The 18,724-nt window shown below is 43.8% G+C and overlaps 1 protein-coding gene across 3 annotated transcripts in view; it reads right to left on the minus strand.

Moving 5' to 3' along the window:
• Positions 1–311: 311 nt before the first annotated feature.
• NUDT8 (nudix hydrolase 8) overlaps positions 312–18,724 on the minus strand; it is a 218,523-nt gene continuing 200,110 nt past the window's right edge. For 2 of the 3 annotated variants that reach the window (XM_069628917.1, XM_069628918.1), the window contains one exon: positions 312–880. In XM_069628917.1, coding sequence (XP_069485018.1) covers positions 659–880 — 222 coding nt within the window. In that variant the 3' untranslated portion in view covers positions 312–658. The remainder of the gene's footprint in view (positions 881–18,724) is intronic. The other variant, XR_011281820.1, reaches the window with a different exon arrangement.

The raw sequence follows: 18,724 nt of genomic DNA on the forward strand, positions 1-18,724 counted from the left end.
GCCCCTATAGAGCCTACAATCTCCACCTTGCAAAGTCCCTAATGCGTAAGCCTGATTAAAAAAAGAATATATATGAATGGCTGGCTTTGGCCAAAAGACAATTGTATAAATGACTTTGATAATATTGTAGTAAGTCTTTCTGAAAGATGTGGCTGGGCTCTACCAAAAAATAAAGCACATTAATTAAGATATACTGCCTAGTTTGGCAGAATAATTAGATTTAATCATGTTTTGTGCAAATGTGTTACCGGATCCTAGAATTCCCTAGTACAGCACCAAGCGCATCGCCTGCAATGAATGCTGCTCACAAATTATTAATACACAAACCATCAAATCAGTTTATTAATTTTAAATTCCTACTTGTTCTACCTCAGAGCCATGAAGAGGATACTGCAGTTTGGTAAGGTCCAAAGAAAATTCAGCATGATGCCATATGGATCACTCTACCAAGCTTCACAAATGAAGATTTCCTCCAAACCCGTGGTGGAACAGAAATGTATAAAATGTTTCATCCAATGTTTCTATTCCCCAATTTTTAAAGCTATGGGAGAGTCAGTAGATTTGTCCTTTAATTTTTTATTGGTCTGCCAGGATCAAAGCAGGTTAATTTTCTAAGTATTGGGAATCCTCTGATGTCTGTGATAGGAGGTGGTAGTCATCATACTTTACGGGTTCCAAAAACCTTGCTCTGATAGGTGCTGGGGACCAACATCTTGAGTGCTGAATCAGTGAGGATAGCAGTCAACCCCCACACTCTGTGCTTCCCGCCTAGGAAGACAGGCAGAGTGTAAGCATAGCGTCCACGCAGGCGGAAATGAGTGTAGGCCTGATTATTCTCCATGCACAAGTGGGGGATCGATAGAGTGAAGATATCTTCCACCTGGAGAGAAGAACAGAAACAGATGAAAACACCAAAGAATAGCAGGCAAAACAGTTCCCTTTTATTTGGTTGCATTAATTTATCTAATGCTATTATATCGCTTTTTGTTGTAGTTCATTGCATTTATGCATCCATGGTGCAAATAGAAGAATGCTGCTCTGCATCCAGACTGCAGAGCGACAGATGACCAGGTTTGTGGGAGGCAGCCATATTGCATAGATGAACCTCCCATCTAACAGCTAGTCTTCAGTTTAAACAGCAGTAGCTTAAATTGATCACCATAAATAGAGCCCTGAGAAAATGCACAACATTTTGTATCTCCTGCCAATTCATTAAACGTACCCATAAACAACAGATAATACAAAGCAGGAAAATGTGCAAAGATGGTAGCCCCTGGTGATTCATAAAAGCTATTCAAATACAACCTAGCACAGGGCTACCCATTTCTGTGTTCAAGCTACTACCAAGGAATAAAAAGTGGTTACCCACTCCATTCTGCACATAAACACACCAAACCATGTCCTACTCACCAAGAGTCAATTATCAGTAGCCATTGGCAAGTGCACATTTTGAAGCCTGGCCTAACACATTACAACTTGGGGAAAGTATTAGTATTGGTTGATCACATTTGTCAATCCATTAGAAATAACCACAGGACATTACAGCCATTCCTTTAACGTAAAGACTCTCTTGCAAACCTATTTTATTCAGAATTTAATGTCTAATGGCTGACAATGTGAGAGACCCGCATTACTACTCCAGTTTGCTAAAAGCAATTTCTCAAAAAAGTTACGAATCCGGCATTATCTGAACTTGGTTGTGGCATAAATACAGAAGTAACCACCACTGTAAACAACCAAGCTACAGTAGCAGATGCAATCTCAAGTAAAACCTCTATTTCATCCATGCTCCAGCAAACATTTCAGCAGTCTACAGCATTCTTATTATTTACACCACAAGGTATATAACGGCACATATCTAGTCAAGAAGAAACCATGGGCCTCATTAAGAGGAAGGCAGTAACCCGCCAGAGCTACCGGCGGCTTTGCCGCCGTCCTCATACACTGAATCCGCGGCCTGATATCCCAGTGACATTACAAGTCCCGGCGGGCCGGGATATCAGGTGGTAGATTTGGTAAGTCCCCATTCCCCTGGCGTCCTATAGGACTCAACAAGAATGGGTTCACGGAAGCACCGGCACCATTGTTAGCGGTGCCAGTGCGTCCGTGACAACTCTGCTTTCTGGGGCCGTTGTGCCCGGCATGTCAGACCTGTCAGGTGCAATGGTCACAGAAGGCAGAGTTGCAGTGTGGCGGTCCGGTGTGACCAGCACCCTTATTTCCAGACTGCTACACTCATAATGAGGCCCATTATCAGAATAATGTGGGAAGGATAAAGTCAATTATCTTCTGGTCCACAACCACACGATCAAGCAACCTTCCGATTCCTGAAGACCGCAGATGACCAGAACCGTTGCCTGCAGCTGGCAAAAACGCTGTCTGACTTAAGGATGATTGGTCTCCATACCTGCTACAAGGATATTGGGGCTCATGTCTGTCAGTCGTATAACATGATTGAAAGGCATAAAAGCCTTGAGTAAGGCTTTAACGCCTTTCAATCGCCCCACACCACATTTTCATTCATTTGTATGGCTGAGAGGAATTTTGAAACGCAACTTGCGTTTCTGCCACCTCCTTCCTTTCTGCCATACAAATGCTCCAGCATGGATTTTCATGCTGGAGTAAATGCTGGAGACCACTATGGGGTCTTCATGCTCGATGCACCAGCATAAAGTAGGCAGACCCCATAGGGATCCATTGTACACACTCCATCCCATTTGAGCATGACAGGCAGCGTGTACAATTGAAATGAAACTCTCCCCGACATGCTTGTATTACGGAGAGGGTTTAATTTCCATTACTGCTTACCATGCACGTGTTTACTAATTTTTCACTGCAGAGTGCCAATGTGCAGGCAAAAGGTGGTGTACACACTTGTACGCTGCCTTTTGCCCTTTAAATTTGCACCCCGCAGTGCAATTGGGGAAACTTTGTAGCTGCTTATGTTACAGTGTAAACGTAACTACCGTCACATTATGCTAATGGGCAAAATGAGCTCCATTGGGCCTCATTACAATTTTGGTGGTGAAGGGAAAAGGAGGTGGTAATTCCATTACCACCACTTTTCCTGCACTGCCAAATTATACTTTTTGTCAGATTTACTGCCAAAATACTGCCAAACTCGTAATGAGGCCCATTGTGCCATAAATTGACTAGCCAACATCAAACATGAGGACAGCATGCACAGTACAAGATTTGAATAAACATAAAATCGATTAACTTGTATAAAAACTTACCATAAAGAGTGCAAAAATGCTTGTCTCTATGTCTTTAAAAGAATTAGAATACCCAGTACTATTGGGAATTCGAATTCAATAGCAAGACTAAAGGCAGGCATTATGCTTGTTTATGGCTTACTCACCTGAGCCATAATACTTTTAGTACATATTGCGGAAGAGGGACAGCCACTAAACGAAAAGGATGCCTCAAGATGATCAACATTTGCTCTACTCCCACAGGTTTCGATACCACTGTGATGGCTTGTTTAACATTTTTTGTATTAAATGATTTACTAGTTTTGTCTTACATAAAACAGAAGTTAAATTAAATGTATCTTTTAGCAGTGGGACACAAGGTTTCCAATGTTCAGTAAAAATATCATAGCAAGTAGAGTGTATGCATAGTACAGAACAAACATGTCCTTCTAGGGTTCGACATTGCTCAAAGCTATTTAGCTCCTGGATGGGGCCTAGAAGAACCCAGGTAGCTTGATACCAACTGCTACCAGGAGAGTTCTTTGGCTCCACAAGCCCACTGGTGCCACACAAAAATACATACCTGATTATTAACTTTATGGGCTGGATTCTCAAATATAAGTACAAAGGAAAGCAGTGCAGAGAATGTGCTCCTTTCATTTGTGCTCATTGCTGAATTGCTCAGGTCACCTTATTCACAAAGGTGGCCTGAGCCTTTCAGAAGGGGTTGGACAATAGTGCAAATATGCGCTGTCTAGCCACCTTGCATGCATTATTGTCGGGATGTATGACAGGGTCCCAGCAACCACGTGGTTCCTGGAAGCTCATTTCACCGAGATGCACCTTTAAAGGGCCAGTCTCAGTGAAAGAACATGAAAAAAGCATTTCCATTCTGGTTTGGGGGAGGGGAATGCTAGTGTGATAGTCGCAGTTTAAACAGCAGTGGTCAAAATTCAAATACAAATGAGGTCATGTCAAAAATGACCCTGCCATGATTTACGCCTCCCTCTGCGCCTATTTCAAAGGGTGCAGGGAGGGGAAGATCAGCCATTCTGGGCGTTTAAAAGCATATTCTATTCGTGAATTCAGGGTGCGCTTTTAAATGCCCAGAAATGCCACCATCTTTCAGAAAATGCGCAAAGGGGGGAAGAGAATCTGAATGAACGCATCCAAGATGCACACATTCAGATGTCCTTTGAGATTTGGGCTGCTCCTTTTTTGGGCTAAAGTCAGGAGATCTGCTAGCGCATCTCCTGAATTTGCACCAAAAATAGATTTGAGAATCTGTTCCTATCTGTCTGGGAATTTGCTTAAAAGATGCATTATGTTAAAGGTACTTAAACCGCACACTGTTGCCACCTGCGCGGTCTCTTGGCGCTCTATGTATTAGCGCCTCATTCTGCAGTAGCAGAGAGAAAGAGTGAACAAGGTCTCATCACAGAAAAAGAGGAGGCGGCAGAAAGACTAACAGAGATAATGAAGTAACAGATGTGGTAGCATATTTGTGATGTAGCAGCAAATATAGGTACAGACTAAATGAGAGGTAGCAGCAAGATGAAAGAACTGACAGAAAAGAAATGTAAACAAAAAGGGAAAGCAATATAAAGATAATATAAAAAAGGGAAGGAAGGTAAAACAACATGGTAAGAGACAGATAATTGCAGAAACAACAATAGATTACAATATGCATTTTTGAGTGCATGCAACAGTTAGGATTAAAAAAGCAAGTTCTGCCATGCTTTGGAGGCTCCATTCAGGAGAATGGACTTTAATAGCTCCTGGGTTGCGATAAGTAACTCCTGGTCAAGGAAAGTCCCGACAACTAGAAGCTATTTCTAGCTCATGTTCTTTGATTTCCAATTTTAACCACTGCGCTCTATCCTATATACTCCACAATGTAGGCCCGGTTACTTCTGATTCTATTTGTTTCACCTTTCGGACCGAAAATAGAGCTCTCCATTACACAGGTTCTGAGCACCTCCGACCGCCAGTTCTCAACAGACTGATGGTCACTCTTCTAAAACACAGGGGGTCATTACGACCCTGGCGTTAAGGGTTTAACGGCACCGTAAAAGGTGTCGGCGCCGTTAAACCCTTAACGCCTGATTACGAGGTCCCTTTGCGGGACCCGACCTTAACGGCTGGTTTTACCAGCCGTTAAAGTAGGGTGCCGCAAAGGGACCTCGGTGCTAATTACGGTACCGCAATTTGCGGCACCGTACTTAGCGCCTTTCCCAGTCCCATTGAGCCCTATCAGGAGAAAATGGGAATGGGGAAGGGCCATGGTGAACTGGGGAAATACCGCCCAGCCAACCTTGGAATGGGGTGGTATTTCCCATTCCACCATGGCGGACTCGTTACAACACCGGCACCAACCATGGTGCTAATAGCGCCATGGTTTAGCGCCGGAGTTGTAATGAGGGCCACAGTCTCTTCACATGCAACTGCAGGTCCAGGCCTTTATCTGCACCCATGATGAATATTTCAATCCAGGTAGGCTAGAACAGTATTTTGCCATTTAACAGGATCACAGGGTTTTGCCAAACTTAAGCTGCCAGTAAATCAGAAAGCTGTTCAATGGGTTCTTCTCATGTCTTGTAAGAGATACAGTAGTCACTAGTGCTGCAGAAGCCAATGGGCCCTCTTAATTGGCCTTTGAAACAGCCCACTAGTCTTCAACTGGGTAATTATCCAGCAGCCAGCCACCCAGATGACAGAGATAGTGTGGTATGCACCAAAGTCTGGCAGGTCGAAACTGCCCTTGGACAGGGGAAACTGCAGAGTTTTAGGCAGATCCCAGCAGGCCTAACAAGATATAGGAATTCCAGTGAGCAAGTTAATGTCTCTGAAGATCTTTGCTGGGACAGGCAGTGGAATAACGGACTGATTATATTTGTCTTTGGGGGCTATGATAATTTTGGCTGAATTAATCTGCCTCCAAAGTAACAACCAGATTGTCGATTATCTGACGACCAATGATTTGAGTTCCTCCAGTATTTTGTCCATGTTGTACCTCACAAGGTCCACCCCATCCGCCTATAGCTATACACTAAGGTATTTTAGACTCTTTGTGCAGCAAGTGAAACTCAGGTCCCCCAGGTCACTCTTATGACATGAATGGGTAGTGCTTCCGATTTGGACTGGTTGATTGTGTAACCAGACATAGCACCAAAATTATTATACGGGGATGATCTCAGTGACAACAACACATTTTTGATGACCAGCTGCAGATTATCTACGTTGTCAGACAAACAATTATTTTCCTATTCAGGCAGAGGCAAAACTGTACAATTCCTAGGTCTTTAAATAATGTCATTAAGAACAAAGTTGTATTCCTTTACTAAAAGTGTCTTAATACCATGTTTTGATTGATTTCCAAAGCTTAACGATCTATTTGGCTGAGGTACTCTATATATATGAAGATCTCTAACTTATCCCTGGTGTATTCAGCAAAGTTGGCATACCGCGGGGTTCAGTCATGGTTACATGTTGTGGTCATTTACATAGTACCAATGGCGTTCTATGTAGCGTATGACGTAATTCTACGCACAATAGTTTACACTGCGGTCAGGGTGACATCAAACACGTAACTTCTTCCCAGTTAGGAATGATTATTTGTTTTGAGATTTTGGTTAACTCAAACAACACTACTGCTTGATGTCCAGATCCAACTTTTTCATTTAATAAAGATTCACATATTATATTTAAAATTTCGGAGTACTTTATATTCTTGCTTTATTATAATTGTAGGTTCATTAATTATTTTTATAATGTTTGTTTTTTATAAGGTTGAGTTGCTTCAACATCTATGTGGGTTACTATGCAGAACAAAAGACAAATTCATAATTTTCATACAAAAATGTAGTGTACAAATTGCATCCATTATTGTGTTTTAGCATATCTACACAGATACATATGTATAGCATTGAATATTTTCTGGCAGTGAGCCTATTGAATTGCACATTCAAGGTCCCATTGTTCTCCAGTCAATTGTCCCATTGGTTACATAAATACATTAATCTCGTGCTCAGTATTTAGTCCATCTTGCAATGCTCTATGTTTGCATATCAATCTTTCTTCAATTTGCCTCAAATTAAGCTTTCTGTCACCTCCTCACATATCACTCTTCATAGCAGGGAGTGCATGCGGTGGTCAGGAAGGGTCCTCATCATTGCGAGGGGTTCATGTTGATGACTGAGGATGGCAGCGAGCTGGGAGCAATGTTGCAAATTCACATGCATTGAGTGCAGTTAATTATCTATGAGATATGTTACTTTTAGTGTCACTGTTTAGAATGTATACATATAGATGTTCACATACGTAGAAAGATACAATATTAAAACGGCAAATGCAACATGAACACAATGTACACACTGGGTGCTTTGCAAAAAATATAGTAGCTAGGTCCCTCTCGCAAAATGCATTTTTAACTTTTAAACTGACTTTTTCAGGTTTTCAGACGGCAAAAAATGAGTAAATCAGTAACTTTAACCTTTGCAGTTACCTGATTGAATTTTAAGTAGCAAGAACGTTAGTTGACGGAAAGAAGAATGAGTCATCTAGTAAGGTCGGAAACAGGACAAAGTTTTATGATTTAACAGTTCAGCAAGGGAAGAGATTTTATCTTCGTCATTGAATTGAATTTGCACAGAGGAGTTTGGTCATTTGTTTGAGCTGGCAATACAAATGGGTCCCGAGGCCAGGGTGTCTGGCCGTCAATTGGTTTTACAGATCGAAACCAGAGGCTGCATGTTCTGGAGTAGGGATTGCATACATTAGTGTGTCTTCAGAAGTGCCAGGAGTCTGGGATAGTTGGGATTGCAATCAGTAGTTCAAAGAATATTCTGTTTATTCAGGCCTTCCTTGTATTTGCTAAAATATGTAAGCAGACCGTGTGCAATCACACTTAAAGTTAAAGCCACTAGACCAGCTATTGCTAGTAAAGTATTATGTTTCAATACCAATGTTCAACCATGCACTGATGTCATGGCTGACTGTGGACGAATACTAAGAAGAGGTGTGCTCTGAATATGATCTGAAGATGACTATCAGGATAAGACTGGCTAATGAAAATGGAGAAATTGGGAAAAGATGGGATTTATTTGAAGAGGTTTCGGTCCAATCATGTTTAGGGGTGGACTGTAATAACTATTTGGGAGTGTTTTAACTGTTGCAAAACTATATAAAAGATGTTAACTGATGCAGTATTGATCGACTGATTTTATAATTTGTGAAACGCACAAACACCATAAGGCACCTTGGAGCTAATCCACTAAACGGAAAAAAGCAGACAAGTCACCAGAACAGAAAGGTTTTCAAAGCACGTCGAAACATAAGGTGATTCTCTGTGAGTCGTAGCCCACGAGGGATAGAGTTCCACAGTATGGATGGCAGCCACAGGGATTCGCCCGGCCTCCTACACGAGAGTCGAATTCTGGGGATAGCTATGACAGCATTATTCTGAGAATGAAGAACACGACTAGAAACATAGGGACTGAATTTGTGTTGAAGATATTCTGGTCCAACTCTATAAGAAGCCCTATGAACTAAGCAGAGAGATTAAAACTGCACTCTTTTTTCAATAGGCAGCCATTGTAGCCCACGAAGAGGGGGCAAAATATGTGTGGAGAAGGGGACCTGTGATACCATACGTGCCGCAGAGTTCTGAAGTTGCTGAAGACGCTGAATGAGATAAGATGGTTGAGCCAGATAAAGTGAGTTGCAATAGTTGGCTCCACTCAATATGAGGAAGGCGACCACAGGGGCATGTAGCGATACGGGAACAAAAGGAAGCATTTTCTGAGGAACTTTTAATTTAAAATGTTCAGCTTGACACACAGCTGAGATCTGAGCCTCATGAGACAGAGGCAGAAAGTTTGACCCCAAGATCCTTCACCACCAAGGCAGGAGAGGGAAGCGATCCAAAAGAAGCAGGCCAGAAATCAGTATTCCAAAGAGAAGCAACTGAAGGGGGACTCACCACCAAGACCTCTGTCTTGTCCCCATTCAGCCTAAACCAGTTGACACCCATCCACCCACCCACTGCCCCAGGCACTCTTGTAGATGACAACGCCCCCACACGCTGAAGATCGATATGGACAATAATCTGTGTGTCATCCGCATAAGAGTAGCACCTGAGCCCGGGGGAATGGATGAGTCTGATCAGAGGCTGAATGGACACATTGAAAAGTGTAGAGGACAAGGTGGAACCCTGCAGAACACCAGATGATAAAGCAAGAGGAGCAGATCTAAAAGAGAAGAGACAGAGACTGAGTGCGCCCAGTGAGAAAAGATATCAGCCAGGCCAGCACCTGATGAGACACTTCGGCCTCTATTAAACGATCAACCAGGATCGGGTGGTCGACAGTGTCAAATGCGGCTAAGAGATCCAAAAGAATCAGTGTGCCCACCCCACCCTGGTCAGAGAACCGTGTAAGATCATCCACGACAGAGACCAGTACACATTCGGTGCCCCGGGCCAAGGTGAAAGTCTGACTGGAATGGATCAAAAAATCCAGTTTTTTCAAGAAAAGAGCTAAGTAGAGGTGACACAAGTGTTTGGGTCTCCTATTTTCTCTGCTTAAAAGAAATATGTTTGCGGCATACGAATGTTGTGGTGGCACGTAAATGCTTGGTTCAGTGTTGCAAATTGCTCACTTCACTATGACTGTACTTTGTTGTAGATGAACCAGGGTCCACTTGAAGCGAATAAACTGTTGAATATATTTTACCCATTACTGTTGGTCTTCTCTTATCTTGTTTTCAGTTCCAAGATTTTGGTCTTACAAATTGGCGCCCAACGTGGGACCCTATCGAGGATGAGCCACCGCTTTTTTCGATGACGGAGTGAACAGACGTTAGGACCAGTGAGTGGGGGATCCCTGCTAATCTGAGACAGAGTTTCTCGCAGCTGCTACTCGTGATACACGTTTGTCTCTTTGGCCAGTGATCATCCCAGCGAGGGTCCCGAACTGTAACTGCAACTGTGTTTTCGCCCTTTAGAAGACCACCACCCAGAGAGTTTGTTTGATGGGGGATTGCTTTTGATTGGAATTAGGTGAGTTTTTTTCAAACTGGTTGTACACGAAAATATTTTGCAAAATATTTTCCAGGTGAGACCCTTTTTGAGTTAAGAAATGCCTCGTTTTAGTAAGATGTGCACATATTGAGCAGCACTTTGCTGCAATAGAAAACAACTCAATGGGTTAGAATATGGTCAGCCAGCCCCACCTGAGGGTTTCCCAGCCTATGAAAAGGTATATAAAATGTGGGTCAGGATCAATAGTTTTTAACAGTATTTGAAAAATATTTGGCACTGCTAGACCAGACATGTACCAGATTTGCAGTGGCCACAAAATGGTTTGTTTGAACTAGCAAGAAAACAGCATTTGGAGTGTTAATAAATAAAAAAAGCTAGGCATGCTAGTTTTGATGTGGTTCGCATTGGCGCAAAGAAGCCACTCAACGCCTCAAAAGTAGAGAAAAATATGCTCTCAGACATATTACCCAAGCAGACTAGCAGAAACAGGATGAGGCTATTAGGGCCATAGACACGAACCTCCAGTTAGATATACTTAAAATATACCTGTCAAAAGACTTGTGCACGTCTGATGAATTGATGGCCAAACACCTCCTTCAGCACCACGCCCTCCCATGTACCGCCACCACCTCCGCCAGCCGAACCACAGCTACTAGCTCAGACACAAGCCTTGACTCTTGACCCGCACCCTCTCCCACACAAGAATTATCTAAAACCTCACCACTGACATCCCCTGTTGCTTCCAATACTGCTCTTCTGCAATATTCACGCTTCTTTAGCAACCAGAGGTCAGGGCTTCGTAGAGCACTGACAAGGAGAGAAAAGGAAGATTTAGAATCAAAAGCTGAAGACTATAAGTTATAAAAGGACAAAGCAGCTGTGGCTGCTCTTTGCCCGACTTTTCTGAGGACTAGCGGAAACATTTATTTAGACACATGGGGGATACACTTGTCCGACTCTGGAAAAAACTCACTGATACTGCGATACCTGGCAAAATACAGCAACTGAAATATTCAGTTTGCTACCTCACTTCATTGGAAGAGGCACATCAGCACGTGTCAAACTTGTTCTCTCTAATAAGTGAAATGGATGAGTTTTATCTAACATATCTAACTAGATCTCGCACCACATTAGATAAAATATATGCTCAAAAGACTACCCTCCCCACCAAGGAAATACGCATCATCACTAGAGACCCTCACAGATGGATTTCAGATACCTCTATCTCCCCTAAAAAGATCCATGAAACTTTCACCCAATATTCCCCATCCATTCAGAATAAAGCATTCCAAGTTATGGCTGAATACTTGCAAAACGAATGTCTTAAAGGAAATTGTGTTGTGCAGCAGATATTATGCAGCTATATAAACACACATTTGCTGATGACAGCCCACCAACAACACTGTCCCTCGACCTAGCTTTGCTCCTAAGCAACAGGTTTGACAACCCAACTGTACAATAAGCAATGAGAGAGGTACCCCCTATGCTTGTACAACAGAAAGTGGAACCAGCCGATAGTGACATGCCTGTAAGGACTATTGCAGCGCATTATATCTCACAATTTGTACATGTCCCCTTCTCAAAACAGGAAGTTAACACCCTTAAACAATCTCTGACATCAGAAAGAATCCCAAAAGATTTTATAAAGAAGTTGAGTCAGTTTTAAATTCCTCCGTCTTCACTTTACGGGACATAGATTTGTTATGTCCTGTCATATGGCAACAGATCAGAACCATAGACGATGTGACTGCATTTGGCTACACATGCGTTGATCTTGTGCAGGCCGACGCAGGAAGGGATGCAGGAGAGAAACCTCTGCAAAGCATACTGGCATTACCTAACAATATTGTGAAGAAACTTAAGGCATTGGTGCCGGAAAAAATGATTATTTGGGATAAATTGACCGCCTGCATGCAAGGGAAAACAGAAGGGGCCACAGAATACAGATCGAGCAAGTCTTTACACATTATAGTGGTCAGAATTTGAGTTCTGAACCAGGGAAAATATTGTTTGTTGATAAATTTGTATGTGCATTATTGCCAGACATTCAGTCTCAAATCACTGCCTCTTAGAGTGCCTCACAAACTAAAACAACATCCGAAATCCTACATATGGCCCAGTGCTATGAGAATTGAGTGAATAGTGAGAAGGAAAAGATTGAAAAGAAAAAGTTGATTTAAAGACAAGGGTGCTTTTGCAGCAAATTGTAAGGGGATCGAGAGGAGGGTATGCCCAACCCAGAGGACAGTTTACCCACAAATAGGATTTGTGAATGTGATCGTGAACCAGTGAGCCTATTATAAACAAGAAGGCCATTGGAGGGCAGAGTGTCCGATCCTCCAGCAGAAGGAAAATGCAATGTGGGATAGAAGGCCAAGAGCATGTAGCAAAGGCCTGCCGGGGCCCGAGCAGAGGTCAGTTCTCCCAGAACCAGCAGTACGACGATAATACAGGAAATCAAGATGGGCAACAAAATGCTCGGGGTGCAAACATTTTTGACAACACTTCCCGCACTTATTTTTCTGAAGATTACACATCAGACGATATATTATTTCACTAGGACAGCCCAAAGCAGGATCTGGAACCCACTCCTATCCCTGTAGACCAGAAAGGACACTATGTAAAAATGAAAGTTGGGGATAGGTGTGGTTCGAGATATCCCCCTGTCAGGGCAACAAAATGTATCAGTACGGTTTTCTGGTACTCCGGTGGTAAGCCCGGTCTCTCAACCGGTGCGCATTTCTCTAGGACCTTTTACTGACTCATGCCCCTTTTTGTTAACCAAAAACTGCAGTGAAAATTTGCTGGGACTGAACTTATTGAAGTTACACGCTGTAATTTACTGCTCTTCTGATGGAGTTTACTTAACCATTTCCCCCCAGCGGAATTCCACCTCCCAATTTATGGCTTTGCCTTTACCCATTGAGCTGCACCACATACCTACACATCTGTGGGCAATCAATGACAATGATGTTGGAATTTTAGATGTTGAACCTGTGCGCATAGACCAGTGCCACATTGCCTCGTATTCTCCAATATAAAGTTTCGGTTGAAGGAGAACAAACACTTAAAAAAGTATTGTCTCCGACCTCGTACATCAAGGTGTCATAAAAGACATTTCTGGTAGCAAGTGTAATAGCCCGATTTTACCTGTTTACAAGAAGGGTGACGATGCATTACCCTCCCGTTTCGTAATTGACTTGAGACCTGTTAATAAGGTTGTTTGCCCCAGTTTCCCATTGTTGCTGACATCACTACCATTCTAACGATGATCGCTGCCCAGGCTACCCACGTTTTGGTCATCAATATGAAAAACACATTTTTTAGCATACACATACACATACACCAAGATAGTAGGTATTTGTTTGCCTTAACTCTTGGGGTATGTTCATTTACTTTTACCAGGATACCACAGGGGCACACAGAAAGCCCTAGCATTTACAGTAGGGCTCTCAAGGAACAGCTAGATGCACCAGAATTACCTTCCTCTTGTACGCTAATACAATACATAGATTACTTAATTATCGCTGCAGATTCAGAGAACTATATTGATGTTAAAACATTTAGCTGACAATGGACATAAGGCATCTTTGAAAACATTCCAGTATTGCCAACAAGAGGTCGCCTACTTAGGTTACCTCCTGTCGAAGGAAGGTAGGTACCTTGCACTTGAAAGGGTACAAACTAACTCTGACATGGCAGTTTCAAAAGCTCAGGAAGAGGTTAGGACTTTTATCGGGATGGCTTCCTATTGCAGGCAATGGATTCTGAATTTCTCCCTTTTTATTAAGCCATTGCTAGCACTAACAAAGAAAGATGCTGCTCTACCCCTACCTTGGGATACAGCTTGTCAAGGTGCTTTTGATATGCTCAAGACTGCTCTGTGATCCGCGCCAGTATTGGGCACACCAAATTACACTGAGTTTGTGTTATTTGTGCATGAAAGAGATGGTTGTGCTTTGGCTGTTTTAACGCAGGAACATGGGGGGGGAGAACAGGCCGTACGGCTATTTTTCCTCCATGTTGGACCCTGTTGGCCTGTGCTTTGCCAAAATGTCTTAAAGCTGTGGTTGCAGCCGCCGCCTCAGTAAAGCAAAGTGAAGGAATGGTTTTGGGTCACTGCTTAACCATGATGGTGCATCACTCGGTATATGTACTACTGAATAGAATGCAAACTCAGCATCTCACATCTGCTCAGCTCACTAGATACAAGCTCATTTTATTTGCACCCCACATAAAAATTAAGAAATGCAATTCTTTAAACCTGGCCGAATGTTTACCTCCTCTAGACGAGGACAGTACCAATGACACCAGTCATGACTGTCTCTATGTCACCGAGCAAGACACAAAAGGAAGAACTCATTTGATTGACACAGCCTTGCCATCCCCGGATGGGGAAATCTTTTGTGACGGCTTTTGTTTTAAACTTCCGGATGGCACTTCTACTGCTGCCTATGCAATCACCACCTTGGACACAATTGTTGAAAGTAGAAGAATTCCTCACAATTCTGCCCAGGCAGCAGAAATAATCACTTTAATTCGAGCTGGTGACAATTCCCAGGGGCTCAAAGTGAATATTTATACTGACAGTCTGAACGCCTTTGGGGTAGCTGACAACTTCGGGAGATTATGGGCAGAGAGAGGATTTTTAACATCCCATGGCACTAAGATTCAACATGGTCCCTTGATAATGCAACTATTGTCAGCATTGGCTTTTCCTAAACAACTTGCCATAATGTGATGCGCAGCACACCAGAGAATTACTGACGATATTGGGAAGGGGAACACATTTGCAGACGGAATAGTCAAACATACTGCTACAGATCTGCAATCAGGAATGTACGTATTAGGGCCTGCAAGATGGGTTGCTGAGAGTGGAATAATGGAAGAAGGATTGGGAAGGGGACCGCATTTGCAGACCGAATAGTCAAACAAACTGCTACAGATCTTCAATCAGGAATGTACGTATTAGGGCCTGCAAGTAGGGTCGCTGAGAGGGGAATAATGGAAGAAGGCATTAGCAGTGTAAAAGAGATTCAGGCTGAGGCCACGGCCAAAGAAATTAAAGAGTGGGTATCGGGACCGGCCCACATAGATGAGGAGGGTTGTTGGGTTAACCATGACAAACAAAGATGGATGTTACCCAATACCTATGTACAGGCTATAGTGACCATGGCCCAGCCAACATAAGCGCAAAAGGCATTTGTAAACACCTAGAACCGGTATGAAGGAACTCCAACATATCCAAAATAGCGGACCAACTGGTCAAAAACTGCATATCTGTTTACAGCATAACATTAGGAAAGGAACACCAGTACCTAAGGGAAGCTTTGATTGCCCTTCCATGCCCTTTTAAGTAATAAACTTTGATTTCATTGAGATGGAAAGATGTCAGAATGTTAAATACGTTCTAGTGGTAGTGTGTGCATTCTGAAAATGGGTCGAAGCTTTCCCCTCTGATAGATAACACTGCAATGTCAACAGCAAAGGTAATGCTAAAAGTACTTTCCCCGGTTTGGTTTACCAAGGTTAATATGGTCAGACAAGGGTCTCCATTGTGTAGCATCAGTCACCCAGCACATGTGTGAGGGATTACAAATAAGAAAGACATTTCATTCAGCGAATCATCCCCAATCAGCGGGATTAGTAAAGAGATACAACGCACCCTGAAAAGGAAGCTAGCGAAGATATGTGCACACAGCCAGCTGAAATAGCCTGACGCTCTACCCTTAGCGTTAATGTGAATAAGGATGACAGCCCAAGCAAAAACAGGTATGTCCCCATATAAAATTGTGATGGGGAGACCTGCTAATGTGTGGAATGTACCAAGTTTGAAGATTGAGTTTCGATTATTGGTGGGCTATTGTAACCAATTGACTCAAAACTTTTGATTCACCAACAGGCGTGAGAAGCGTTGCCAGATCGATACATGGGTCCTGGCCACACCATTCAGCGTGACGACTACGTTCTGTTGAAAGACTTCCTGCGGAAATCCAGCCTTGAACCACACTGGAAATGGCAGCTCCAGGTGCTATTGGCCACACAGAATGCTGTGTGTGTCGATGGCAAGAAACATTGGATTCATGTAGCACATCTGATGCGAGTACCTCTGCCATTGGCCTATAACAGATGGGTAAAGGAGGGGGTAGCTAACCTTGAACACTTTCCCTGCAGTAGCTGTGAAATGTGTTCCAATGGCAGCAGTACAGGGATTTTGTTGCTGGCCTTCTGGCCCAAAGCAACACCTCCATCATGTCTTCCGGAAGGTCCCAATCTTTGTATTTTACCCTTTCAGAAACCAGACGTGAAGATTCAGAGTACTGATTTCTGAATGAAGAAGGAGACCCCCCCTCTTGTGAGAGCAAGTACTCTTTTTGGGGAAGACGAATCGGAGGGCAGATGGCCATCTCGAGACGGTCCTGGTACCAAGTCCTCCTGGCCCAGTCCGAAGCAATGAGGATCATGGATTTTCCAACTTCTTCAACCTCCTTATGACATGAGGAATGACGAAGACTGGCGGAAACGCATACAGAAGTGGAAATTCCCAGTCCACCACAAACACGTGCTCAGAGAGGCACAGCTTCATCTCACTGATGAGGCCCAACAAGGCTGAAACACATGTATGGGGTTGCTGTTGGTACTATTGCCATAGCATTTCGGTGCTGGACTGCCCATGTGGGCGGGTCAAAGACTGATATGCAAATGGATATTTCCCATCTGTGAAAGGTACAGTGAGCAAAACGCGTGTGCTGCAAACTCTCATCTCAGAACAGGCTATCATGCCATGTTCTTTCTGGAGAGGAGCGCCTGCTACCTTTTTTGAAGCACCACAAACACGTCCCCTAGAGCTCCTCTTTGAGCAAATTCCCTGGAGCAGAACAGATCACACCTCCTGTTGACACTGGTTGCAAACAGATCCACTTGGGGGGTTCGCCAAAGGGTGAAGATCTCCAGAAGGACTTTGTGAGCCAACTCCCACTCGTGGTAGACTGTGCTCTGACTGCTCAGAGTGCCTGCCACTATGTTTTCTTCTCCAGATAGATGAAATGCCAGAAGAGAGATTCCTCCTTGTAGTGCCCAGAACCATAGCAGCACTGCCTCTCTACACAGGCGCAGTGACCCCACACCCCACTTGTTGAGGTAGTCAATGGCCACGGCGTTGTCCGTAATTATCAGGACATTTCTCCCCCGCATCGAGGACAGGAAGGCCATCAGCGCTATTCTGATTGCCCTCAGCTCTAAAAGGATGATGTGAAGTCTGGACTCTGCCAGAGATCAGTGTCCACTGACTGAAAGATCCTTCATGTGGGCTCCCCATCCTGAAAGAGAGGCGTCCGTCACAATTGACATCTCCGGCCATGGTTGCCAAAAGGGTTCTCCCCATTATATTCTCTCGGCAGGCCCACCACAGGAGATCATGGGCAACCTTTCTCTGAACCTGAATAAGGTTTGTCATTCTGCCAGAGAATTCAGACCACTGGGATCTGAAAGCCCACCGAAGGGATCTCACTCTCAGACGGGCTTCTGGAAGTCGACGGCCGGCAGATGTTGGGCACTCTGAAATTTGTGGTCAATCTGCGAGAGACGTTGAGCCCTTAACTCGGGTGGCAAGGCTTTTCCCGAGGCTAAATCCAGGACTACTCCAATAAATACAAATGTTTGAGATGGTGTCAAGTGGGAGTTCTTGAAGTTCAGGGAGAAGGCCAGCTTGTGAAAGAAGTGGGAAGTGTAACTGAGGTGACTCTGAGGTTGATCAACCAGTCGTCCAGGTAGAGGTAGATGTGAATCCCCTCTCTCCTTAGACTTGCTGCCACCACTGCCATAAGCTTGGTGAAGACCCCTGGGGCAGAGGTGAGCCTGAATGGCAGAACCCAAAACTGATAGTGAGAACTGCCAATTGCGAACCTCAGGTACTTTCTGTGCTTCTGATGGATGGGCACATGAAAGTAAGCATCCTGAAGGTGAAATGACACCAACCAATCCTGGAGTCGAAGGGCCTGAAGGATCTGGGAAAGAGTTACCATCTTCAACTTGTCCTTCATGAGGAACTTTTTGAAGTGTCTGAAGTCGAAGATGGGTTGCACGCCTCCGTCCTTCTCGGGTATTAAGAAATAAGGAGAGTACCATACCTTACCCCTCTCCGACCGCACCTTTCTTTAATAGGGTAAGGATTTCCTGTTAAAGCAGCGGATCTGGGACTCACATAGCAAGGCCTCTTGGGGGGCAATCTGGAGGTTTTGTCAGTAATGGGAGCAATAGCCGTGAGCCACTGTTTGAAGTGCCCACGCATCTGAGGTTATGCCCCGCCAACTCTCGGGATGTTGAGACAGCCTTCCTCCCACCACAGTCTTGTGTGCTAAGGAATCAAAGGGGTTTTGAAGGTGCCTCTGCTGCAGCTGAAGGTAAGGCAGCTGAGGCTGAAAGGGAGATTTTTCCTCTTCTACTTCTGTATCCACATGGAGCCCTTCTCTGACCCCTTTGTGAGAAATCG

The sequence above is a fragment of the Ambystoma mexicanum genome, chromosome 12, assembly GCF_040938575.1.
Source record: "Ambystoma mexicanum isolate Mex_15411 chromosome 12, UKY_AmexF1_1, whole genome shotgun sequence".
In the NCBI taxonomy this organism is placed as follows: Eukaryota; Metazoa; Chordata; class Amphibia; order Caudata; family Ambystomatidae; genus Ambystoma; species Ambystoma mexicanum.